The sequence below is a fragment of the Knufia obscura genome, assembly GCF_036327395.1.
Source record: "Knufia obscura strain CCFEE 5817 isolate CBS 148926 chromosome Unknown scaffold_14, whole genome shotgun sequence".
Taxonomy (NCBI): domain Eukaryota; kingdom Fungi; phylum Ascomycota; class Eurotiomycetes; order Chaetothyriales; family Trichomeriaceae; genus Knufia; species Knufia obscura.
The window spans coordinates 258,072-283,708 of NW_027042700.1; the positions used below are offsets into that span (position 1 = coordinate 258,072).

Below are 25,637 nucleotides of genomic sequence, written 5' to 3' on the forward strand. Positions count from 1 at the left end.
TTCTGCAAGCATCCCGCTCGTGCGACCAAAAGAAGTGTCTGATAGTTGTACTCTTCTACTTCTCAGATACTTCTACCTTACGATGCCATGAGTACAAGCAGGATGGCCAACTCGGGCCACGTCGAACCTTTCCAGCTGGGCACCATCGAAGAGTCAGTGTCCAGATTCAGCCTTAGGTCACGAAAAAGCAGTTACACGTCTTCTTCGAAGAATGGCTCAAGCGCCACGAACGAGTCTGTCAGTAATGCCTCTGGTCGACCTTCCATCGCCGAAAGTGGTCGCAGTAGATCAAGCTTAGCTTCGTTCTCATCAAGATGGAGGAAGGACAAGAAGCAATCGGCTACTGCAATACCGAAACGCGTCTCTGAGGAGCGAAACACCAGGTACCATACACAGTCCTCCTCTCCGGAGCACAATAGACTCACACCGATAGATTGACTCTAGGCCAGCGCTTCTGCGACCTCCCTGCCGAGATCCAGACCTCGATCCTCGCATACCTCGAGAATGACGAGCTACTGTCTCTACGCCTCGTCTCGAAACAATGTCTAGCCATTCTTCAAGCCAACGCCTCAACCATAGCAAGAAATGCGCTTCTGCCCAAGCCTGGCGACAATGAGGCCCGCTCAGCTTACCTCCTAGTCGATTTCTATCCTTCGCTCTTTTCCTCAACAACGACAGACGCATACCTACTCAGATCAATACGTCGCGAAGCACTTCTGAGGCGGCAGCTCCACGTACTGCTGCGATTTATACAGACAAGAACATACATGCTCAAGTTGACAAGAAATCTTCAATGCGAACACTTTGGTCCATATCGGAACGGCTTATACACACGGTTCTACAAGCCAGTCGGCCTGATACAGCACTACTTGGAGACCATACGACACCTTGTCATACATGCTCACCCTGACCATCTCTCTCCTCGACTGACAATCGACCACTGTCCAGCTTGCATGGCCACCCTGATGACAACAATCGAGTCATACCCAACTGAACTTCTCGTGCCAGTCTATCAGACAATCCAACTCCTCCTCCAGCACTTCCGCACCGCAACACGCACACCATCCTCAGTCACTACCTTCGAACGCAAGCTCCGAGGCTGGAGTTACGGTCCACCACCCGAAAGCCATATGGCACAATTCGTCCTCCTGGGCGGCATCCAAGAACTGTGCAGAATAGACGAGATGCACGGCAGCTACAGCAAGAGGTTGGCCAAGGTCAAGCAGTACTCCGATACATTATCCGAAGCGGTCAAGATTAATGGTATCGCATTCTCAGATTTCTACCAGACGCAGACTGATCCTGTCATGGCCATGGCGGGTGGACCGCCGGCGAAGGGGAAACAGCCTGCAAAGATTCAACGCAGAGATAAAGCGGACGTTAGGACGGCGATTGAAGCGCGCGCTGACGAGAAATCCGTTATGCAGAGTTTGAATGTAAGGCTTGATCTATTGACTGAGCAGGTGGTAAAGTCGATACCGAATCTGGAGGCGTTTCTCGTTGGACCGAAGACATTGTTGGGCAGGAAAATTATGGAGGAGAAGCTTGTTGAGCATGAGAGGGAATTGTTGAGTCCGTATGGATTTGTGCAGAGGTTGATGGCGGAGAGTTACGAGCCTGAGAGTACTGCTGCTGGGGACGAGGCAGAGTTTGATGGGGGGCCAGGGCCTTCGTGAGACTCGGGCATATGATGGGAGAGCTGTTTACTTGCAGATCAGCGAAATGAGCTACAGGCTACACGCACGCATATTACATGGGCATAGCATCAGCATCAGCATCAGAATTAGCGTGGGCGTTGTGGGCATGTTATTGGATCTTAACAAAATGGATATTCACTTTCTCGTCTATACTAAATTTATACAAACTCCATCTTCGATTCCACAGGATCTTAAACACTTCGCAATCGCTGCATGGAGGAGAATGGAAACAACGTCTAATGATTCCAGCTCCAACCTCGCAATGCCAAATCAGATCCCTGATGAAATGTATCACGCGTGACCTTGATGTCTTCTCCCACCTCAACGGTCCTGTCGAACCAGCTTTGAACCTCACCGCGACTCGACTCATGTTGGAGGTCCATCTGCCATGAATCATGCCTGGTCACGCGTAGTTCAGAATGAAGCGCAGCGTAGTAGGAGGGGCTGCGGCCTTCGTTGACTTGAGGCAGCAACCGAATTATGTGGTCAGAGGCGCTATGCATAGCATATGGCCTGTATAGGGAAATCGCCAGAGGAGATGAGATAGGACGAGGCGAGATGACATCACTTGCGACAGGCTACAGGAAGCTGAGGCACATACGCACAAAGCTTAGGGATGGATGCTACTGCCTCAGGCCAGAAAGTGAGTAGCGAACTGCATGTTGGGAGGGAAAGTGCCGTGAAGCTGACGGAGACTTTGCTAGAGTACTCGAGGGAGTTTGCACAGGATGAAGCGGGAAGTGCGATAGACTGGGACGTCGGGGCGTTTACGAGGGTGCACAAGAAGCAAAGCGCGATGCGACCATTGCCAGTGTTGCATGAGAAGGAAGGTGCGACGGAGTGGCCTACAGTAGACAAGGAAAGCACCATGGAGAGCTCAGGAGGTGGAAGGTGCGACGGGACAATGGACACCTTCTGCTGGCATTCGAAGGTGATTTGGAGGTTCAGAACAGGTAATTATCTAACTGTATCTGAACCACTAGGCCGTTTCTGAACGTGGGTCGACTTTTTACCTTCCAGCAGTTTGGAGGTCCTCCAAACTGCTTGAAGGTTCAGAAGTAGCTTAGCTTGACAACAGAAACAGTATGGCGTCGCTATTCTTCTGCATCAGCCGCCCGGTACGATAAAGCTCTGATCTAGAGCACAGTCTTACTGAAAACTAAACCATTTCTGAACCGAGAGCTAAGCCAATTCTGAACCACACCGACCTTCCTGTTCTAAACCTCCAAATCACCTTCGAATGCCAGCAGAAGGTGTCCAATAATGAGGCACGGATTTTGAGGAGGAAGGCAAACGACCTGCTCCGTAAAAACGTGGCAGGTGCGGCGCACGACACAGCAAGGCACGAGAACCACACGTAGAACGGAAAGAAATCCGATCGATAGAAGCGGCCAGGTCCGTGTCAGTTTCGCCCCAACAGCAAGCACGGCACGCCGAAGATGAAGGGACCTCGACGCGCAGGCGAGGGTTGATGGTGCGACATAGCGGAGGTGCGGGCTGGGACTGTGGGGCTGCGAGGGACATGCAGGCTAGATCTCGAGCGGGCTGTTCTTGTTACACGCGAGGGCGAGCTAACAGGGACATGGGGGTTAGCATTCAGGAGCAGGGAGGGTCCGCCTGTTTAGCGAGATTGAGTTGCGGTTGAGCAAAGCTCCCGAAGTCTGTCGACTTTCGAGCCATTGGGCTCAGAAACAAGGTCCGCAGAAGCATGCAGCAGCAATGGACGCGGCAGAGACGTGCATCAGGCATGAAACTAGGAGGATGGCGAAGCTGTACAGTGTAGCTAGCATATCGGAACTGCCTGCAGCGAGGGACAATGATGCTAGCATTTCTATCTGCTATGCATACATGTAGTACACAAATGAAAGACACATACCGAAGACAGCCTCCTCAAGACACTGTATTTGCATGCGATACCGCTATTCATGGCCCATCATCCCAGATCAAGTTCATTTCGCCAGCACCATTCTCATATGCTTTGATGTGCGTGGCATAGCTGAAAGAAGCTCAATGCAAGAAATGATCCTCCCTCGCGGTACAAGATCTTAGTTGCGAAAATTGGGTATCTTAGAAAGAGAAATTTGTTGTACACAATCTTTGGAGAAAATTTCCAGCTCAAGATTGTCGATGTATGTATTGGAAGCCTTTTGGGACAGCCGTCTCCTGATCGTGGAGGTCTATGCACAGTTTGCTTGTCGCGCTCGTGTTCGTTACGTCGTGAATTGTGGTTGAGTATGTCCAAGACTTGTGCATGCCGTTGGTTGCAATTCACAAGATTTGGGGATCCTATCCAACCATGGAAATCCTTGCCAGCCCAGCTGGTTTAGATAACTGCAGCACATGCGCATGCGGCATCTAGCAGTGTCGGCTTTCTGACTTTGCTCAAAAGTGGCCATGGTTGTGGACATGTTTGCGAGCATGCTGGCTTCTACGAGCCTTGGCATGAGCGGCCTCGTCTGATGCGTTGACAACAACAGTCTCTGTCATTGCTGGTGCTTCGGTAGCCGTGACTGTCTGCACCATCTGTACGAGAACCATTTCCACGACATATTTGCCACTTGTGTATGTGGTCGTTGTGGTAGACCCACTCTGAGATGGTGCAGCCGATGTTGCGAATGTGGTAGCCGAAGGACTGACGACCTGAGCAGGTGCAGCCCCAGTTGCGAAGACGCCGGGTTTGCCGGTCAGAGGACCAGCAACGCCATCCAAGATGCTTGAAGCACTTGTTACCGGTTCATGGTAGTATGCTGTGGTATTTGTGGCAGTTGCTTCGGCAGATGCACGCGTCTTAGGGACGCTGGCACTGGGTTCGTATGTTTCCGAGGTTTCTGAGCTGTCAGGCTTCGTGCCGGGGTCGTGACGTTCGCCCTTAATCTTGACATCGCCAGGCAGCCCCTCCAGGAAGCCATCAGTCTTCTCATCAACAATACTGCTTGGCAGTGTGAGCTTGCAAGATGCAGCATCTTTTTGAGACTGAATCTTGCCTTGGAAGACTGGACAAGTTTCGACTTCGCCACTCGTGCCGATGCCAGTGCATTGTGGGTCGTCTCTGATTTGCTCCTGTACACCATCGTCCCAAGCAGCGATGAAATCCGCATGGTAGCCGTAGCCTGTTGGGTCACCGTTGGCAAGGACAAAACGACCAGGCACACCCTTGAAAGCATTTGTTTGCCAGATGGTCTCGTAGAAGAGGATTGGAAGATAGATGGGGTGAGTGTCAGGGCAGACACCATCTTGGATCAAGGTTGGGAAGGCAGTGTGGCTCATGTGGTCGTCAGAATCGAGGTTCTCGCCATCCCAGCAAGATGGGAAGATAATCTCAGCACGTATACCATTAATACAGTTCTGATCCAGGAAGTCCTTGTTTCGAAGCCATGGATAGGCGAAAGTCGGCTCGTTTTTGCCGGGCTCGTAGTTCATGCAGTTGAAACCCATAGCTTTCTCTTGAAGGGCTTCCTGTGTTGTATCTTCTTTACCCCATAGTGACTCCTCTGGGACTGGCCAAGGACCCTTCCACTCGCGCTTGTCTGTGTGACCACTCAGCATCTTCAGACCCTTAGGGAAGACACTGTATTCGACATCGCCGCCAGTGTTGCCACGTTTTTCGTACTTGTAGTATCTGATATTGTCAACATGAAGTCCTGGCTTAGGCCGGTCAACTTACGCTGTGAGGCCCAAGGCTAGCTCGACGTTTTGGATGGTGCCGTTCTCGTGTTCGAAGTACATCCACGGCGCCCAGTATGCGGATTTGTCTTGTGTCAATATCGAATTTGTGCACTCAGAGTTGGATAGGGTCTCGCCAGTAGATTCGAAGTCGAGGTCTGCATTTTCCGTCAGTTTCCTAGGCATATTCGTCAATATGGTTCACTTACTGCCGCCTCCAGTCAAATGATGAACGTGCATTCCTGGCTCGCCACGATTGACTATAGGGTCGACTCGCGCCATGGCGGTGTCGCTGATCATCAGATTTCGGAAAAAGGCGTCGCAGGGTGAAGTGAAGGCGGTGATGGCGAGGAGGGTAAGTGACATTTTGCCCATGGTAGGCTTCAGCTTAACTTCTGGTACAGACATATTGATACTGATCGCGACCTGCCGCGTAGTAATGACCCAAAAACGATATGGTTATGACGTGTATGATCGAATGAGTGACGACGTAGATCTACCTGTAGATTTAGGGTCGAGGTCGGTTTTCTGGTGAAGGAGTGAAATGGATCGACTCTGTAAGGTATGCAATGCGATACCGACGATGATCTGTTTTTGATAATCGAAGTAGTCGCAGAAGATGTAGTAGTGGAAGATCAGGAAGGATCGACTTGTGGTGAACTTGGGAAGGCGTGCAAGTTGTGCTTGATCTCACAAAATGCGCAATTGGTCGTGACTGCCTTCGTAAAAGATGCAAGGCTTTCGATCTAAAGGAGTGTGGTTGGTTGTGGAATATAAAGGAATGTGGTTGATCTTGTTGAATGAATGACTGGGAGAAGACAAGATGGACTAGAAGGTGTTTGAGGTGACTTGGCTCATCCCACTCGAGATGGTCGTTTGTTGTCACTTCGCGCAACCTGCCTTTGTCGTTTTCACCTTGCCGTTGCTTTCCAGCACACGTCGTCAACACAGCCTTGCTATCTTATGCAACCTGCTTACGTTAGTCTGCACTGCTCATTGTCGATCTGCCAGTCTTAGACTCACTGCAATGCCGCTGCAAGTTTTCGATGTCGCTAGAAGGTTACAAGGTCGCCTGCAGTGTTAGAAGAGATGAATGCTTAACGTTCTTGAAGTAAATGTGCAAAGGGGCTGGTCTCCAGCATTCCGTAACCTGATCGGCAGAGATCGTCCAGCGACTAAGTTATAGCAGACCGTGGATGGAGAGAAGCATGGAGAACAACAAGGCAAACGGGCTACCTCACACTGAAACGCTTCATACTCATCTAATCATCGTGAAGCACCATTTCGCTTTCTTCTTTCAGGTTTGCCAATGCTGCCAACCTTGCCAATGAGCATGGCACAACGTGGAACAGGACCTTGGGTGCACCTAACCGCTGCAGGACCATAAAGAAGATCCCAGCCGTGGAAGCAGCCAGTCTCCAGTCGGGACGGCGATCAAGCAAAGAAGCATTGCAAGGGCGTCAAGTGTGACGGATTGGGGTCGCCGGCGTGGAAAGTTGAGACAAGAATGGACACTTTTCCTTTGTCATTCGTGACGCTGGTATCCGCATCAATTTCCGACATCTGTGACAGCATGTCGCTTGCCTTTGCGCTCGCCATATTAGTGGACCGTTGATGAAGACGAAAACGCTGGGCAGGCCTGTCCCAAGCAGGATGAGATCTCCAACGACAGATTACAAGGTATCAGGCGTAACTTTCACAAAGATGTGGCCCCGCTTCACAGCCATTTTGTGAGGGACGCATGGAGCCTTTTTTGTGAAAGTTACGCCCGATACCTTGTATCGTCACCCATCGCTAGGATACGAACAGATTCAGGCTCAGGGGATTTCAGGGGTCTGCGGTGGACCTCCGCCTATCATCTTCGTCAGCGGCTGAAACCAAGCATTTCTGGCACAGCCGGCCGTCTGAGCTCTCCGATTGGGTACCCAACAATGTATCCTTCGCTGCATATGGCCCCTTCACGGGCTCAAAAAACTCTCTGAAGTTCTGGCTCTGTTCTGGTTGTGGCTCCGTTCTTTGTTCCAATCGCTTCATCAAAACCACTGCATCCAAAGAAGTTTTTCGTTGCCGCACACTGAAAAATCATCTGCCTGGTAGCGAACACGCGCACAACAGTACTACAGTGAAAATTATTGGAATGAGTGCCGCTTGATCATGAACTCCCTCGTGTATAATTCGCACAGTCCTCAATTTGCACCTTGCTCAATTGTCCTATCGCTGCTGTGAAGCAACAGAAGTGCGGCGCTCAAAACAATAGCAATCTTCGTGTTATGTGATACAAAAATCCTTGTCCTCTCACTTGATGCTGCGGCCTCAGGCCTAGCCAGTCGACATGCCAACCTCGGTGCCTCAGACACCCGATGGAAGAACGCCAGAAGCTCGTGTCTTGATTGTGATGACAGGAGGCACAATATGCATGCAGAGGTCAGATGATGGCTATGTGCCTGCACGAGGCTTTCTCGAAAGGTGTATGGCTCCGCGGCCCGAATTCAACGATGGCACGGAAGTTGATCCTGTCACTGTGAACGTCGACGATGGTAGGTTGTGCGATCCTTGACCTTCCACTCGTGTCTCAGATGACAATTACCGGAGCTCTTGTAATCTTGTTTATGTTGAAAGTTCAGGTGAGAGAGATCCGAGAGTTCGTTGAGAGAGAAGGAACGAAGTGAGGGAGGTGATACTCTACCTTTTCTCTCATCTGAGTCTTTAGCATCGGTGAGATACAGGAGCTTCGTTGTTTTGCCACATGTTCTATCCTCGGATGTCTTTCGATCCTTGCTTCGCAGGGCTAATATCAGCACAGATGGCACCACTTCAGACCTGCAAACACTCAGGACACCTGTGAGCAAGTATGGCAAATGCATCCGTTATGCTGTGCTCGAATTTGAGGAGTTACTAGATTCCTCGTCGATAGACAGCAAGGGTTGGGCACAGATTGCTCGAACAATCGCGCGCAACTACACTTTCTTCGATGGCTTTGTTGTGCTCCACGGGACGGACAGCCTTGCATATACGGCGTCCGCCCTGAGCTTCATGTTCTCGAACCTTGGCAAGCCAGTCGTACTGACAGGCTCTCAAGTTCCTTTCTCGGAGCGGAAAAACGATGCGCTGGAGAATCTCCTCGACTCCTTGGACATTGCGGGACACTTCATGATCCCAGAGGTCTGTTTGTGCTTCAATTCGACGCTATTTCGCGGCAATCGGACCACCAAGATCTCCGCAAGTGCGTTTGATGCCTTTGCATCGCCGAACCTGCCTCCGTTGGCTACCATCACGGCTATTGACACCAATGTGAAGTGGGACTTGGTGACGAGACCTACGGCTCTGCAAGCATTTGAGCTTCAAACGCATCTCGATACTGCGCATGTGGCGTGTCTACGGATATTCCCAGGTATAACCCCTGAAATGGTCGCCGCGGTTCTACGAACAGAACATTTAAGAGGCCTCGTGCTCGAGACGTTTGGTGCGGGTAATACGCCCAGTGGCCACGACAATGCCCTCATCAAGGTCTTTGCTGAAGCAGTCAATCTCGGTGTGGTTATTGTCAATATCACCCAATGCTTGACAGGGAGCGTTAGTGCTATATATGCTCCCGGGATGGTGCTGGGTCGAGCAGGCGTTGTCGCCGGCAACGATATGACCTCGGAAGCTGCGCTGACGAAGTTAGCTTACCTACTGGCACGCCCCGGCGCAAATTCCTGGTCTGTTGCCCGAGATATGGCTATTTCATTACGTGGCGAGATGACCGTGAATCATGCTACCGTTTTCGCTCATCCAGACGGCACGTTGTCATCGTACGTGACTCATCTGACAGAGGTGGCGTACGCCGTGGCCGCTGGCCACATAGACAAAGTTAAGGAAGAACTGCGCAACGATATCACCCTCCTCAATAGATCGGACTATTCCGGAAATACGCTTCTTCACCTGGCAGCCACAGGTCCCGACATCAACATTCTCAGGTATCTATTGTCACTTGGCGCGTCAGTGCACAGCCGCAACCATACAGGATCCGGAAGGACGCCACTGTTTCTTGCCGCGAATGCAGGCCTTATGGGTCATGTCCATCTGCTCCGGCAAGCAGGCGCACATCTTCACGCTGAGGAGATGCAAACAGCCACGCTGCACGCGAGGCAGAGACCAAATGTTTGGAACGCCGCTGGATTGAACGTTCTACATAGGCAGACCACTACATGAGATTGAGTAGTTTCTTTTGTCTCGGAAGGACACCAGTTCTTGCAATTTCCGCATACCTTCGGCCTGGTTGGTATTTTTATTGAAAGCAAGCGATAAAGAAGACGATCCGAAATCGGCGCAAAGCCTTATTATCCGGAGGGCCGTAAAGGGTTCAGCTGCTTATTTGAACCTGGGGTTCAGTCGCACTAGCAATTTACCCCAGACTCAAGATGTGTCTAGATATTGAGCTAGATTACCATTCGTCGCAAGGGACCTTTTACCCTATCAGACTCAGTTGACGAGGCGAACAATATGATCTGGCCATGTCCCGGTCAAGTCATAGTGATCTCGGCTGTCATGTAAAGTGTCCTGTCCCAGGTGAAAGCCGCCGCGGAGATGTCAGTTTCAATATCGGCGCCGTGACGTGCTGGTAATAGACTCCGGCGCATGATGAATAATAATTGGTACTGATCGAGTAATATTTATCCATAGACGCGGAAAACTTCTTGAGCGCGCCCCCGCAAAACTGTCAAGCGCATGTCGCTTAATTCTCCATCGCGGTCCAGGTGACGATGATGACGATCATCTCCTTCCATGTTTCCTCCTTCATGGGCGACAGCAAAAGGCGGTTGTAGATGAAAGGCTATCTAAGAGTACGGACTCCTGGTTGGCTGTACAGTAAGTTGTAGCTGTCCCTGTTTCGACGCGATCCGGAAACGCATAGAATATTCCCTCAATACACGTGCCACACATTATTGCTAATTGCAGTAGCCATTGCCGAAGGCGATGTGTGATTACCTGCTCAGTGCTACTCCTACATCGCTCCGCCGAACGTGTGGCATCGCTGAAGTCCACGGTGCAGGGGATGCACGTACTCGTAGCTCCCATTCGTTTCGACACGTTGATATCTTGCAGAAGGAGCGACCAACCAAGGATGCCGAGAGGCGATGTTCTTGCCTCTTGTGGTCTCACCACTTCCACCTGATTATCTCAACCCTACGCTCCGCCATTTGTGTAACCTGTCTGAGGCTCTCGTTCGCAGGATTCACGACCACGGTCTTCGGTAAGTCACGCTTCTGGATACGCAGTTGCCAATTGAGACACTTCTCAGTGCCTTTCACAGTCTGTGATCCAATCCCGCTTTAGTTTACGCTCGGGTTACGTAAAGGATAACCTCATTTTGCTTCGGCCAACAGGTGTACCTCTGGAGAGACCAATGCTCGGTTTCCATCTCGACGGGCCGCGCTCTTGATTGAATTTTCAGGCGGTGTCCAACGTAGCCAAGTTTTGTCCATACCACATCAGGCTATACGGATCCCTGGTGATCGAAGGCTATCTACACCCAAAAGCTCTAGCACCCAGAGACCTGGTCGATGCCTCATAGGACTCACCAGAACAATGGTACAGGACAGCAAAGCTAATTTGCATTCACCTTCAAATTGACCATCGCTCTTTCCTTTCACTTCCGGTTGTCTCACAATTGCTCGGCTATACCGCAAACGATTCCAGATCCGGCACGCTCAGACCAACACGACACTTAACCCTTGTTACGATATATCAGCCAACTGGTAGGGTCCCCGCGTCGTGTCCACTTAGGAACGATCACCACTCAGCAAGGCGAGAGTCCGTCCCTATGACAACATCGCAAAAGTCCATTGCGATAATCAATGGCACTGGACGGCAAGCAGCGTCGGTAATCCGTGCTGTGACCGCCTTGGGATGGCAGGTCAAGGCTCAGATCTATGCGCCTCACCCTGTGGTGAAAGAAGAGCTCGAAGACTACGACAATGTCGAGCTCTTCGAGGAACCCCTAGAAGACAACGCAGACCTAATAGACAGGCTATTTGAGGGCTGTCACTACGCATTCATCAACACCTTCCCCATCGGCGATGAGGTGAAGCTCGGCAAAGCCTTGGCAGATGCGGCCAAAAAGCATCAAATACAGCATTACATCTACGGCAGTATGCCAGACCACTCTGTTCACAATCCCAAATGGCCAGGTCTACCGAACTGGGCATGTAAATTCACAGTCGAGAACTACATACGGCAGCTCGGTATACCCGCCACCTACCTCTACGCCGGCATATACAATAACAACTTTACGAGTTTACCATATCCACTCTTCTGCATGGACTTCAAGGACGATGAGACCATAGAGTGGAAAGCACCTTTCCACCCAGACACGAAGCTTCCATGGCTCGACGCAGAAACCGATACAGGCCCAGCGGTATTACAGCTACTAAAGGACGGCATCTCAAAATGGAAAGACAGAAGGTAAGCATGTCCCTTCTCGATCATTCGCTTAGCTAGCTAGCAAGCCATCTCCGCCTTTCCTCGCGAGCTCGTCGCATTACGCAGCGCATGATAACGTGCAGCACTACCGAGACGTATTCATGCGCGCGATACCTTGCACAATGCATTTCCCAAACACCCTCCTGCATACTTCCCAACAACCCAAAAGCAGATCCAACTAACACCCTTCGCAGAGTCGCCCTTGCCTTCCAAAACCTAACCCCCCTCGAAGTCTGCGCAGCCTTCGAACGCGCCCTAAACCGCCCCTGCAACTACATCCACAGCCCCACCATCGAAATCAAAGTCCCCATCCCAACCTCCTACCGCGAACAACTAGCCGGCATCGAAACGCTCTTCGGCAAGTACAACGCGCCGTACTTCCCCGGTCCGGACTTCGAGTACCCATCCGAGGACACCAGACGAGACAGTGGGTCGCGGCACGGCGAAAGGCCACGGGTGAGTGGGGAGGGAAAACGAGATGCACGAAGTACGTCTACGCTGCGGCCACGGAAGTTAACGAGTGAGGCGAGACGGTTGTGGCCTGGTTTTAGACGGATGGAGGATTATGCGAGGGAGGCGTTTCCGATTGAGGAGGAGGCGAATGGGAAGACGTGGATGAGGGATAAGATTGTTAGTACTTGATAGGATCTGATCTGATATGATGGGTATGCATTTCGGTATGGGAGCACCAAAGAGGCATGGCAGGATGGTATTCATCGCGTTACAAAAGTCAGTCAGTTGAATTGCGTTGCATTACGTTGCATTCATTACAATGGGCAGGAGCAAGGTTGGGAAAAGCAAGCAAAGCATGCCATCGTTATAGTCAGTCAGTCAGTCAGCATCTCAACACGATATTCATCCATTTCGTGAGGTAGTTTGAACCGAATGGGGAGTGCTTATAGCTTGCCTGAATAAAATTTAGCCTGAGATCGGAACTCATATGAGCGTTGAGCACTGTGGCCACAAAGCATTGGATCCGATAGGCACTGCAGCCTTGCGTTACTACATGCTTCAAAACAGATAGCTTCGAATGTTGCGATCCAAGTTCAGCAGCAGGCACAGTCACCGTGGTTAATATACCACTTGCATACTATATATATACTATTTATCAATACCCTCTTCGCCCATCCTATGCTCCATCGCAAGGCAGCTGCCTCACAACTCCTGCACCAAAAACCTCGTCATATTCTCCCCCTTCCCAATCCCCAATCCAAAAACACCCTGCCCCTCCGTATGCCGCTGCGCAGCCTGATACTTAAACACAAAATTCAATATCAGCGCCACACAAAGCGAAACAGCCACCACGAAAGGTCCAACCATATTGTCAAAGTCCTTACCGCTGCGTTGTGTAATCAGTCGTGATCGCCAAAGGTATACACCCAGGCCCCACGCACCCGTGAAGACAGCAATGAGGGTGTACACGCCGCTTAGGGTCCTGGCGATAGTGTTGTGGACGCCGGCTGCGTTGCCTAGTGCGAGGGAGAGTGAGCCGAGAAGGACGGAGACATGTAACCATTTGATGAATGTGCGTTGATTCGCGAGCCAGACTTTTGCTTCGACTTTTAGGGGACCTTGATCTTTGATCCAGACGCCTGGATCTTTGACGCCGGGTGGAAGGGGGGCATCTTTGTACGCTGTGCCTTTGCGGTGTCGCTGTGCGTATCTTGAGTTCGAGAATGCAGGGAGGACGGAGAAGATGCCGCCTTTCTTGGATGAGTCGCTTACTTTGAGGCTGTCACCCTGGATGCCGTCGTCATCGGAATCTCGTTCTTCGGCGGTAGGCTCCATTTGTCCCATTCGAGGCTTTGACGCTACGGATGTAGACATGGTATATGACTTTGACCTTTTACGCTCTGGCATCTTGCCGTTTGTGTTGGCTGGCGAACCAAATTTCGCCTTTGCCGCTGGCGACATCATGGATGATGGCAAGAAGCTACCAACCGCGAGCTCGTCTTCGACTCTCTTGTTTTGCTTGTCTTGTTCTTGTTGGAAAGCTGTTTCGGGATCTCGTCGGATATCTGTTTCGAGGTCACTAAGCCAGAATGGGAAGCTGTTGACGTAGTCTTCGAAGAGCTCGGCGACACCGTGGACGAATTTGGAGAATTTCGGTGTCTCTTTGACGAGATGCGAGCTGGTGAGGTCGTCTAACCAGCGGTTGGAGTAGTTGCTGTCCTTGACCTTGACTTCTAGGATGGCGTGCTCGAAGCGTGCAATTTCTCCTTTCTTGATGGCAGAGTAGGGATATTCCATTTTCTGGTCATCGATATCGGAGCGGTGCCAATCTTCAGGATCTCTGCATGGTCTGTCGGTGTCGATAGCATCTTCTCTGATCAGTGCCAGATTGGTGTCGAGAGAAACACGCAGGCGGTCGTCTCCTGGTATTTGAAAAGCAGTCCTGGTATATGTTGCGCGCAGAAGTGGCTCGAGCCGCTTATCTTTGATGAAATCTTGAATTTCATCAACGGTCTGTTTGAAGCTCTTGACTTGTTCAGAGTCGGCGCCATGACGTTCGACCAGCTTTTGAACTTGCTTCTCCATCTTGTTTTCGCCTGCTAGGAAGGACTTAATGTGCTTCTCCTTGATTGGCAGTCTGATGTCCCGGCTACCGGTTTGCTCGTTCACGATCTTCTTCTCCAGCAATATCTCGGGCTTATCGTTCAGTTGACCAGTCCAACGCAACCTCAAAGACCCTGATTCGTCTGCGCGAACAACCTTTTGCTGATAAAGATCGAACTTGTCGTTATCAAAATAGATCGAGGTAATGGTTGGGTCTTTTTGCGAAGCGTCTATAACCTTGAGCGACTGAGGATTGTATACCAGGACAGGCAATCTGCGCATAATGAAGGTCTTGACCTCAAGCAGATTGTCTTGGTGTACCCAGAACTTGTGGGCAGTATAGGTGTCCCTGGGTCGGACACTGGTGCCGGACTCCTTGGTAGCATCTTCACCTTCTAGTATTTGCCGCGACCAAGTGTACATTGTAGACAATCGGTAAAGCAAAGGAGAGTAGTCCTCGGTGTTGAATGGCGTTTGAGACATCCGGACCTGCAATATAGGTCTGACTCTATACTTCCGGCCTCGTTTCCGGTCATGCTTCTTAGCAGCCTTCAGGAAGCCAGTATAGTTGACCCGACTAAACCTCTTAAGCTCTGTAATCTCCTTGGATATGCTGTCTAGCTCCCGCAGCGTCTCCTGGGCAATCTTCTTCTGGTCCTCCTCACTCGGTTTCTGGGTCTCGTCCGCGGTTGGCTGCAGCTTGGCCTCGCATGCTGCTGTTCGGTCCCGTAATGAGTTAAAGGTTTCAATCTGATGTTGGTGGACCTTCTCGAGCTGGATGTTTGTGAGCTCGTCCACGAAGTTTTCCTCATCCTGCTCGGTCCAGCTACTGTCGTCGGCACCTCGACCTTGTGGAGAAGTCTCATCTTCTCGTAGCAGCTTCTTCAGCTTGTCGTACTCGATATATTTGTCCTTCCATGGCGGGTAAATACTCGTCGATAGTGTCTTGCCGAAACGCATGTTGAAATCTGAGATACTTGCTACCGAGTTATGTTGAGCGCATTGATACCGGTACCCAAGCACAGCTCTTCCAGCTCCAGTGACGGTACTGAAGAAGCGCGCTCGGCACGGCAGGAGCTAGAAAGTGCTTTCCAGTCACTTTTCCTTGCCAGAAGCAAGTACAGTCGATCAAGGAAGGCCCGCTCGATTGGACGAATCTCGACGAATCAAATGAGGTGCACGCAGCGCGTGGTGGTTGCCGTCATTGACCAGGAAAAAGATGCGAACGAACCAGGCATGAAGGCAGCATATATCGGGCCGTTGAGCCTCAATTCTCAGGCACAATATGCCGAGGCACTCAAGGCAGGCACGGCAGGGGTAGTCGCTGTCTCGCTACTGGTGGGACACGTTGGGAGGTCTGGATTTCTGCTCGCACCGTGACTGCAATGTGATGGCTGAGTCCAAGGAGATCCTTGGGCAGCTGCAGCCAGTGCTCAATCACCTGCAGACACTACCATATCCTCACGTGCCGAACCCTGAAGGCTGCAAGAAACGAGCCAGTGTTGCGGTAATCATCCGAGTTCGGCCGGCATTCCAACCTACACAGACACCCAATGAGTCGCTGGTGAACCTTGACAACGACGACTCTCACTCGTCAGACATCGACGAGTTCTTCGCGAAGCCATGGGTGCAGGAAGGTGAGCCTGAGGTGCTGTTCATCAAACGTGCTGGAAGAGCTGGTGACAGATGGTCGGGACATATTGCGCTGCCAGGTGGAAAGCGTGACCCGGAAGATGAGTCCGACAGGGCTGCAGCAGTCAGGGAGACGAGGGAAGAGGTTGGCCTGGATCTGAGTGTGCCAGAATGTCTAGAAGCAGGGAATCTACCTGAAAGGATCGTTGCAACTACATTCGGCAGAGTACCTCTAATGGTACTATGTCCCTACATATTCCTATATACCAGCAAGACAACTCCTACGCTGAAGCCATCCCCAGATGAGGTCGCGTCGGTGCACTGGGTACCATTGCGCGCACTACTTTCACCAAAGCTGCGCACCCGAGAATATGTCGATACAGCCAGTCGCATGGCAAAGCAGGGCGGACCAGTGCTGCAATTCATTCTGAGGCTGCTAGTTGGAAGGATGATGCTTTCCGCTGTCAAGCTTGTACCATCGGAAAGTGTCTATGCCACTTCAGTACCTGGCTTCGTCCCAACAGAAGGCGAGAGTCTGTTTTCGGGCCTAGCAGAGGGTGCATTTGGCATTCCATCCTCGAACAAAGGACTAGCACATCTACAGCCGTTGATGCTATGGGGTCTGACCCTGGGCGTGCTGGCTGACTTTTTAGATATGCTTCCTCCTTACAATGCTGTGAAGCTGTGGCGGTATCCAACATTCACGCCACCAGATCTACGGGCATTTGTTTGGGCGTTCACCTACAGTATGCGCAAGAACAATGCACACGATCTAAGTGCTGGGACCTGGCCATATAGGAACAGACGACGACGTGCGAGTCAGACCGCTATGGATGCTACATCATTCGCGTCAGCTGTGACAGAAGGTGAGCCGACCAAGATGTCTAGTAAGGAAGGCGTCGGTATCGAGGGCTCAGGCATTGGAAATCCTCAAGACTCTGTCGGCCGGTTACTCGAAGGTTACTACCATCGTATGAATCTTGCCATTGTTGCATTCCTTACTTACAGGACCGCAGCAGGATCGGTTATTGTATATTACTTGTGGAAAATGTGGAAGAGACGACAAGCTCGTTTATAGAAAGAATTGACTTTGGGCGAGACTTTTGCAATTTGCTGACAGGGAGAAACACAAGTAATATCGGCAAAGGACCACTATCTCCTCTGAAAGCCTGCAAGCCAGCTCATGCATCTTTCAGCTCTCTTTCATCTGCCTGCAGCATTTCGGTCCATTCGCGTCTCACGATTTTCACTAACCGAGCCAGATTGCATTCACTTCTTCACTCACAGCCTTGTCTTTCTCCTAATTACCACCTCTAGCTCTTCAAGCGTAACCTCGAACTCGAACTATTTATTCTGCACCTACCACATTACAACCTGTACATTTTCTTCCTCGCAACTCACAACTTACTATTCACCACCAATACTCCCACCAATACTCCCACCAATACTCCCACCAATACTCCCACAATGCCTGTCCGCTGGGACAACGACGCCCGCTACACAGTAAGCCTTCCTACTCCTCTCCCTCTCCCTCCTCGTCCCTACACCCACAACCCAATCCAACCCACTAACAAACACCCCAGCTTCTCCTGATGATCCTCTCCCAAAACCCCTCCGTCCTCTCCTCCAAAATCGACGCCGCCGCAATCTCCGCCTCCTGGCCCCGAAACGAAGACCTCACGGTCCGCGCCGTCCAAGAACAAGTCAAGTTCTTCCGCAAGGAGATTGCCAAGATTGGTTCTGGCAAACCAATTAGCACGCCGTCGCCTAGTGGTGGGAGGGGCTTGAGTACGCCAAGGAAAGTATCGACTCCTGCTTCTGTAACGCCCTCTAAACGACCGAATGGCAGCAGCATCGCGAAAACACCGAGTTCATCAGCCAAGAAGCGAAAAGTCTCATCGAAGAAATCCACTAAAGACACTGATGACTCCGACGCCCCATCTCTCCCATCCTCAGACGAAGAAGAAGCACCCACCAACGACACCGACGAGGATAGTCCGCTCTCCAAACTCCCCACTACAACAGAGCGACGGACCCTGCCAGCTAGGTCTAAATCTCGATCACGAAGTTACGTCGAACCATCAGATTCTGAGGGGCGGGGTGCGGGCGCACAGGAGACGGACGATGGGGACAGTGAGTTCTCTATCAGCAAGATGAGCGAGGAGGGACGCCTTAAGGGCAGGACGGCGACGGCTACGTTGTTGAGGAAGTTGATTGCGGGGAATTGTGATGGTGAGGGGGAGGGTGACGGTGTTGAAGATAGAGATGCGTCTCGAGACACAGATGTGAAGATGGAGAAGGACAGTGATGTTGAGTCTGGTGTTACGAGACGAACGAGCTGGAAGAGTGCACAGGAGGAGATCTGAGAAGATGCAGGGGTGAAAGGTGAATGTGGAGGTTGATGTGAAGAAGGAGGGAGTACGCTGGTTGTGATGTTGCTGACGAGTGAGTCGTAGCGCGTTGGGGCATACTAGCTTGCCTTGGTGATTAGAGACTGAGATTCGAAAAGAAGAAATCATATTAGCTAGTAGAGCACCGGTTCAAGCTATATTCTCGAGTTGAGAAGTGCTGCAGCCTTCCATGCAATACAGGCACTGAGCTGAGAGCTTGATGTTGCTAGTTCAGCTCTTCTTGAATATACACTTGCAGTGATTTTCGCTCTGCTCGCCGTTATTAGTTACCTGATTGAGTTTCGATACTAATCTGAAGGGTCGTCTCATGGTAGCAGGTCCTCCTTGAAGTCCATGCTAGGGTCGTACCATAGCTCGTGATCCCTACGAGCCATAGATACCTCGACCAAGGCGTTCAGAAATCCATCTTTACCTCGGAAGAAGCTGATATCTGCTTGCTCAGTAGCCGACTGTAGTAAGTCTCTCATGACGTCCGTCTCGTTTCTTCCACCACCTATTCGAATGTCCTCGGTCGAGCTGCAAGAGATGGCATCAGCTTTCTCTGTCGTCTCTGGTAGACCACTGTGTAGGGAGACAATTGAATTTTGCTCCTTGGATATCAGCCTCAACTTCTCTTCCGGATTGTCAATGTGGTCCTCCTTGTTATTTGGCTGATCCGAGTCTGTCTGTACTGTCTTCTCATCGTTCTTTTCTGGCTGGTGTGACGAGATTATGTCTCTAGAATTCGCATGGAGAGCGGCAACGGGTGGTGTGGTAGTGAGTGTTGCATCTGCTTTGGAGCTGAGCATGTGCGTATCGTCCTCGCTGGAATTAGCCGTGAGGTCGATGACTTCTGTAGAGATAGAGTACCCAGCAGGCTCCGCAGCAGCCTCTCGAGCAGCCAGTCGAGTAGCGTATCGTCCTGTAACCTTTTCGATGGCCGCCTGGGCAGCCAGATCAGCAGCCTTTCGAGCAGCCTTTTTCTCCTTCTTCGACTTTCTGAAGGGTTGTGGCACGTCGTTTGGTCGCTTCCGTGATCGTGCCAGATCGATTGGATCCTGACCAAGCAGGCGTTGAGTATGTCCTTGGCATCTCATTTCTGTTTTCGCTGCGAAGCGGAGAGTACTTTCTATCATCTGTTTGGGCACATCTGGATCTGGATTCTTGCAAGCATTGCGAAGATCAACGAGAGCTTTCTTGAGGTAGTCGAGTGCACCCTGAGCAACAGCTGGTCCCACGTTGCGCCCCATTTTCTTGATCATGATCATCGACTCCTGGATCACGGCCATGATAGTTAAAATCTGGCTCTTGGAGCTTGAAGCTTCAGAATTGTACCTGTTGTAAGACCTGTCAGCGGGGCGCACCGGCTGTATTAGTGCCACTGTATACTCACATCTTGCCGGTAGATAGCCGCCAACAGCAGAGAACCAAAAGCTTCGGCGGGAGGTACGGAATTGCTAACTTGGAGATATGCGGCCTTGTTTGAAGTGGAGGGATTTGAAGTGGCTGTGATGCGGAATAATTGGCACGAGGAATTTGCAAGGCGGGAAGGTACGACTTGACCATTTCTTCACCATCAAGAAAGCAAGTCCAAACTCGATTGTGTCAATTTGAGCTAACCCCGACGTTCAAGCTCACAATCACTTTGCCCTCATGCCATCTGTATTTGCCCATCCTCCTCACACTGAAGGTTCTTCCGCATCCCAGAGAGCATGCTGCCTTCGCTTCCATCGTGGCACAGGTTGATCGATTCCTAGCTTATCTCCTTCTCAGGGTCTTATTAGAATACTGCGCATCAATCGCTAGTTCCGGTAGCTGTCGCAGTGATCAAGAGCTCATCTTCAAGCATATTGGCATCGATGTTCTAGAGACAAGTGTATCGATAGAGTCCTCGGCTAAATAGGCTGCGGTGTATGATCGAGTCATTCTGATCATCATTGAAGCATTCATTGAGCCTCCTCAAGTTGCCCTTGATAAAGCGATGCTCTCCATTAGTGACAGCGAACCATGCCCAGTATCTAGCTAGCCATTCGACGTCCTACATAGCTGCCAATGTGTTGCTGCAGCCTCTGTTGGCATCGTGAAAGGAGCACGAAGATCCAAAGCCAGTGAACTTAGCCTTTCATCCCTTTTTGATAGAGCTTTGACACTGAGCGGGCCGGGACTGGAGACAGCGGCCGCTTGTTAAGGCTGTCAGGCCACAAGCACGGGACGATGTCATAGTGAGGTCCGCCGGGCATCACAGATCGGGTGTCGCGATTTATTGGTAGCATTGACAGCCAGGTCGCCAGATAGATGAGTCTTGCATTCATGTATATTGTGCACGAAAGAAACCTGACAAGCATATACTACAACAATAGTCTTGTCCTGTAAATCCTGTCAATCGCTGCTTGTCCCGTCCCACTACGCCCGCTGCACGTATCCGTCTCCCACCTCCAAAGCCTGTCTCGATTCGAGGCCTGCGAGTCCTCACGGTAACAGCAAGTGCAACAAGTCTCTGTTAGTCCGGCGCATTCTAGACTTACAGCCTGAAGAAGAAATAGAAATTCTTTTGACTGCTGCTCTTCCAATTCTTCTTCCGCCTAGGCATGTCCACGGCCGACAATATGTCGCGGAAGAGACCTGCGCCTGGCACATCGCCTGTCGGATACTCTTCGACTACTCAGCCAATGCAAAGTACCTATCAGAATGGCGCACAGAATCTTAACGATGACCAGTTCTTCAATTGGGGAGCAACTGGTCAAAATCCAAGCACCTATCCGAATCAGCCCATGTACAACATGCCGGCACCGGCCTTCCCACCTCAACAGATCACGCAGCCTTCAAATCAGCTCACGCGCCGTCATTTGAATCAGGTAGTGCCTCGGCCGCAGCAGCAAGACAATCAGTGGCCGGTCGAGCAAGCTGCGACATCTGTCCAGCAGCAGCAACAGCAACAGCAACAGCAAGAGCCGCCTACGACGTGGAGTGATGATATCGATGAATTGGTTGCGAAGGCTCAGGTCGCGAAAAGAGAAGCACAATCAAAGAGGAAGCAAATACCTCCCTTTGTTATGAAATTGCACAGGTTAGTCTCGGCTCCTGACCGGTCTGTATAGTGATGGCTGACAAACAACAGCTTTCTGGAGAACCCTAAGAACACCGATCTGATCCGATGGGCCGACGATGGCAAATCGTTCGTGGTCCTTAACGAAGACGAGTTCGCCAACAAGCTCATCCCAGAACTATTCAAACACAACAACTATGCCTCGTTCGTGCGCCAGCTCAACATGTACGGTTTCCACAAAAAGGTCGGCCTCTCCGATAATTCTATGCGGGCAAGTGAGCGCAAGGCGAAGAGTCCCTCCGAATACTTCAACCCATTCTTCAGGAGAGGCTACCCAGATCTGTTATGGTTGATACAGAAGCCTAAAAATCAGGCAGCAACCACCAAAACGAAACCTCGCGGGAAATCAGAAGAACGCGAAGACGATGAAGAATATCCAGAAGAAGCCAGCAGTGTGGATCAATCGCGGCCACGGCCACAGCTTGCTCTGCCGCCAACTAGCGGCAATAACACAGCACTATCCCAGGAACAATTCGCAAGCGTAACGAGAGAATTATCATTGATACGGCGGCAGCAAAGTCAGATCACACAGATGCTAGGCCAGCTGAAGCGAGAACACGATGCGCTTGTCGATCAAGCGAACGACTACCAAAACAAACATTCCAGGCACGAACATTCGATCAACGCCATCCTCACATTCTTGGCTACTCTGTATAATAGAAGTTTACAGAATCATGAAGGAGCGGCTGATATCGCAAAGATCTTCGCAAACACGCTGAACCAGGATAAGAACGGCAGTGGTGTTGTTGACGATCACTTCGTCTTTGATATGCCAGAAGGAACACCCGTTGAACAATCGCATCAACCGTACAAGCGACAGAGACTTATGATTACAGATGGTACAGAAGGCCGTGCGAGTACCATGTCGCCCTCGACAAGCGCCGCAAGTCCAATACCTAGACCTTCTAGGAGATCGTCTCGTATGGCCCGTTCACCACAGTCCGCACATGTGGAAGAGATATTTGATCCTGATGTCAACCAGCCAGCACAAAATTATCAGCCGTCTACCGGCCAGCAACACCAAGACATGATGTCTCTGATACATAGCACAAATGCTCGTAATTCAGGCAACAACACTCCAGTACCTGACTTCTCGCATGTCCTGAACGACCTCGAAAGTCAGGGCGGCACTACACCAATAAGCGCTGCACAACGGGAAAGCATGCTCCGCATGTTCAATGACCAGTCTAAGGGATCACGGCCTGGTACGAGCAGTAGTAATGCTCTGGTTTCTCCAGTCCGCACTAATTCACAGATGCATTTCGACAACAAACTCCAGTCGACACAGCAAGATCTTGACAAGCTTGCCCAACTGCAAGCTGCTCAGGATGATTCTGTCAAGAACCTTGCAAACATTCTACAACCACTGTCGCCCTCGGGTAGTATACCGGGGTTAGGAGACGGTCAAGACGTCCAGCCTCCACCTCTGAACATAGACGATTTCCTCAACCCTACAGATTACTTTGCAGATTACAACGCTGAGGGCACGAATAATGGCAATTTAGATTTTTCGAACCTCAACAATCTCAACAACAATGCTTATAATAGCAATGGCAATGCAGCAGGCTTCGATTTCGCTGATGATGATCCACTATTCGGAGACGTGGACGATAATAAAAGTGTCGACAACAACTTTCTGAATGTGGGAACTTACGATGGTCATAACGACGCTACAGGAAGGATAGAATCTGTTTCTGGCAGCGAGGCCACGACTCCCAAGATCAGCGGTAGCGACGCTGGGGACTGGGATGGTCATGTGCAAAAGAAGAGAAGGGTATCTTGAGAAGCTACGATATTTATTTGGAGGTTGCAATGTTTCTCATGCATGGTTGGGTGGAGTGCTGCACATTCGCTGCTTGCCAGAGTATAGAGGCTGGAGGTCACGCACAAAGGTGAATACGATGTTCACGAATTACGAATTGAGGGAGTTGCGATGAACCAAGGTCAACCCTACGGTAACACCGTAATTGAGAAGCAAGCGCGACACAGGTGTAAAAAGCAAGTTTTGTTGGCCAGCGCCAACAGACTCTGATGTTCCATAACAGTAACGACCGCGAAACGTCGGCTGCCAACACTTTAGATTCGAAGACAACTATGTTCGAAGCCCCGAAGCACGATTCTTCAGGTCTGCTCGATTATCTTCTAACTTTTATTCATTCGTCTCACGTTTTTGCGGGCTTCGTGCCTGATATCGAGGTGAGTTTGATGCCTTCTACGCTAACATGTGATCAGGCACAATGTACAACAACTCGAGAGACATGTCTGCTCTTTCATTCAATATGCTCGACTTATCCAGACGACTCTTCGACTGCGACAGCCAGAACGTGCTATATTCATCCACAAGAGCACCCGATGGAACATACGCACAAAGCCATCGACATCCCTTTGTCCTCCTAGAATATCCCAACACTGCCCAGCGATACCTGGAACCATGGCTTTGTTCTTAGCAGTGGTGCTAAACATGGCGCAGCTCAAAGAAGGCGTGGACACCATATTATCACAGTTCAAAGCCCGCATTTTCGATACCTGCTGGGTAACATTTGATACACAAGTCCAGAAATCGGCAACCACGATCGCGTGCACCTACTATCAGCATAATACAGAATCACCTCCTCTGACACAAGCACAATGCCGGCCACCAACAAGCAGTGTGGCGATTTATATTGCGTACGCTGGCATGCGGGCATCCCATTTGGCCCTTGCCGGAAGTTCGCTCCTTACCAGGTCTTCCACGCAATAGGTCCCAGAAGCGAGACATGTTTCCGCTCAAAGATCAAAAACAGCCAGGGCGAACCATGCTGCAAAGAGCCTCTAACGAGTCTTTTCACTGCGACAATGGTCCACATCTGTCTAAACGGAGACATCGTCCACGGCCACGAGTCATGCATGGTTGACTGGCTAGAGAAGTCCATCCGATGCAGTAACTGCATGATGAAGTTCGACACAGATAAGCATCAAGCGCGATGGGATGCCGAGGAGGCGGAAGTAAAAGCCTTGGAGCAAGCGCGGAAGGACGCAGAAGACGACAACACGCCAATCAGTCTGCCTTCTCTCAAGGAGAAACGAGTCAAGGAGCTTGAGGCTAAGGTGGCTCAGCATGGAAAGGTTACTCCGGGTGACTCGAAGGTCGTGTTGCCTTACAATATACAGTGGGATACGTGGCAGGTTGTGAAGGATCGGAATAGGGTGGTTGCAGTAGCGGATCTAGGCAAGGGACATTGTGATCCTCTGCAATACTTTGGGGAGAATTCCAGGAGGACTGATCGGTTTTACTGAATGTCGTGAGTGCACAAGGCTTAAAGAGGAAGTATCATGTGATTCTGGCTCAAATAAATCTTCCTGACTTTGGTTCTACAAGCAGAAAGGCTTCCACATTGGTATGTCGTGCTTCAATCTGCACAGAGGTTACACTTACTCCTTCCAGAACGCAACATCACTGGAACCCACGATCATATGCACGGACGCCGAGACAAAGAACGCACGGACTATCTCAGGACAAACCATCCTCCACATGGATCTGAACCGAACGAAGAGAGCCTCAATACCAACAAAACAGTGACTGGTGAGCCCAACGGACAGAGCATTGGAGACCAAAAACTATTGATCATGTCATGCTTGGCTCTGCTCAGACTATGGCAAAGGATAATGGTCTGCATCGGATACCCCAGTGAGGTTCCTCATGAAGAATCAGTTTGTGTCATCATCGCAGAGTTACGTCGCCTTGTCACCCGCTGAGCTGATGACTTGTGTGCCAATTGTGCTTCACATCTTCACGAAATAGCATAACAACGCTGTTGCTGTCAAACAAGGCTAGCCGCAGCGGAGCAGACAAAGAAATGTTGGCACCATGCGGCCAGCGTACACCGACGCAGTAGACGCTGGAAGAGGAAAGCCAGAACGCATTCAATCAATGGCAATGCTCTGAGCTCGTGCTGATGTGAGTTGAATACTGCTCAAGGCTCCAAGAAGGACAAAAAGGAAAGCGGGCACCTGTGTACTCTGCTCAGAGAGACAAAGTTAGGATCATCATAGAGCTCGAAAGCTCATCCGATCTAAGAGGGAGTCATCATCATTGCAGGTCAAGGTCACCAACGCCGCTGTGATATCTCATGGTCCGATTATGGCTCA

General features: G+C 50.8%; 9 protein-coding genes across 9 annotated transcripts; 6 read left to right on the forward strand and 3 right to left on the reverse strand.

Annotated features, from left to right (window-relative positions):
* Window positions 1-102: 102 nt before the first annotated feature.
* Window positions 103-1,676, forward strand: PMZ80_009623 (uncharacterized protein; the record flags this gene model as incomplete). Its single annotated transcript, XM_064878016.1, has 2 exons — window positions 103-383; window positions 434-1,676. 2 exons carry the CDS (start codon window positions 103-105, stop codon window positions 1,674-1,676), a joined length of 1,524 nt encoding a protein of 507 aa, XP_064726124.1.
* Window positions 1,677-4,079: 2,403 nt separating this feature from the next.
* Window positions 4,080-5,768, reverse strand: PMZ80_009624 (uncharacterized protein; the record flags this gene model as incomplete). Its single annotated transcript, XM_064878017.1, has 3 exons — window positions 4,080-5,316; window positions 5,362-5,518; window positions 5,570-5,768. The coding sequence occupies 3 exons, from the start codon at window positions 5,766-5,768 to the stop codon at window positions 4,080-4,082; spliced, it is 1,593 nt and encodes a 530-aa protein (XP_064726125.1).
* A 1,924-nt stretch (window positions 5,769-7,692) lies between these two features.
* On the forward strand, window positions 7,693-9,554 carry PMZ80_009625 (uncharacterized protein; the record flags this gene model as incomplete). Its single annotated transcript, XM_064878018.1, has 2 exons — window positions 7,693-7,897; window positions 8,164-9,554. The coding sequence occupies 2 exons, from the start codon at window positions 7,693-7,695 to the stop codon at window positions 9,552-9,554; spliced, it is 1,596 nt and encodes a 531-aa protein (XP_064726126.1).
* Window positions 9,555-11,166: 1,612 nt separating this feature from the next.
* PMZ80_009626 (uncharacterized protein) lies at window positions 11,167-12,467 on the forward strand (the record flags this gene model as incomplete). Its single annotated transcript, XM_064878019.1, has 2 exons — window positions 11,167-11,807; window positions 12,020-12,467. 2 exons carry the CDS (start codon window positions 11,167-11,169, stop codon window positions 12,465-12,467), a joined length of 1,089 nt encoding a protein of 362 aa, XP_064726127.1.
* Window positions 12,468-12,980: 513 nt separating this feature from the next.
* On the reverse strand, window positions 12,981-15,341 carry VTC2 (Phosphate metabolism transcription protein; the record flags this gene model as incomplete). Its single annotated transcript, XM_064878020.1, has 1 exon — window positions 12,981-15,341. One exon carries the CDS (start codon window positions 15,339-15,341, stop codon window positions 12,981-12,983), a length of 2,361 nt encoding a protein of 786 aa, XP_064726128.1.
* Window positions 15,342-15,771: 430 nt separating this feature from the next.
* PMZ80_009628 (uncharacterized protein) lies at window positions 15,772-17,091 on the forward strand (the record flags this gene model as incomplete). Its single annotated transcript, XM_064878021.1, has 1 exon — window positions 15,772-17,091. One exon carries the CDS (start codon window positions 15,772-15,774, stop codon window positions 17,089-17,091), a length of 1,320 nt encoding a protein of 439 aa, XP_064726129.1.
* Window positions 17,092-17,480: 389 nt separating this feature from the next.
* Window positions 17,481-18,379, forward strand: PMZ80_009629 (uncharacterized protein; the record flags this gene model as incomplete). The annotated part of the gene is made up of 2 exons (XM_064878022.1): window positions 17,481-17,516; window positions 17,597-18,379. The coding sequence occupies 2 exons, from the start codon at window positions 17,481-17,483 to the stop codon at window positions 18,377-18,379; spliced, it is 819 nt and encodes a 272-aa protein (XP_064726130.1).
* Window positions 18,380-18,729: 350 nt separating this feature from the next.
* PMZ80_009630 (uncharacterized protein) lies at window positions 18,730-19,692 on the reverse strand (the record flags this gene model as incomplete). The annotated part of the gene is made up of 1 exon (XM_064878023.1): window positions 18,730-19,692. The coding sequence occupies one exon, from the start codon at window positions 19,690-19,692 to the stop codon at window positions 18,730-18,732; it is 963 nt and encodes a 320-aa protein (XP_064726131.1).
* A 1,317-nt stretch (window positions 19,693-21,009) lies between these two features.
* Window positions 21,010-24,785, forward strand: CTA8 (Heat shock transcription factor; the record flags this gene model as incomplete). Its single annotated transcript, XM_064878024.1, has 6 exons — window positions 21,010-21,470; window positions 21,522-23,283; window positions 23,380-23,498; window positions 23,555-23,705; window positions 23,980-24,176; window positions 24,257-24,785. 6 exons carry the CDS (start codon window positions 21,010-21,012, stop codon window positions 24,783-24,785), a joined length of 3,219 nt encoding a protein of 1,072 aa, XP_064726132.1.
* Window positions 24,786-25,637: the final 852 nt, after the last annotated feature.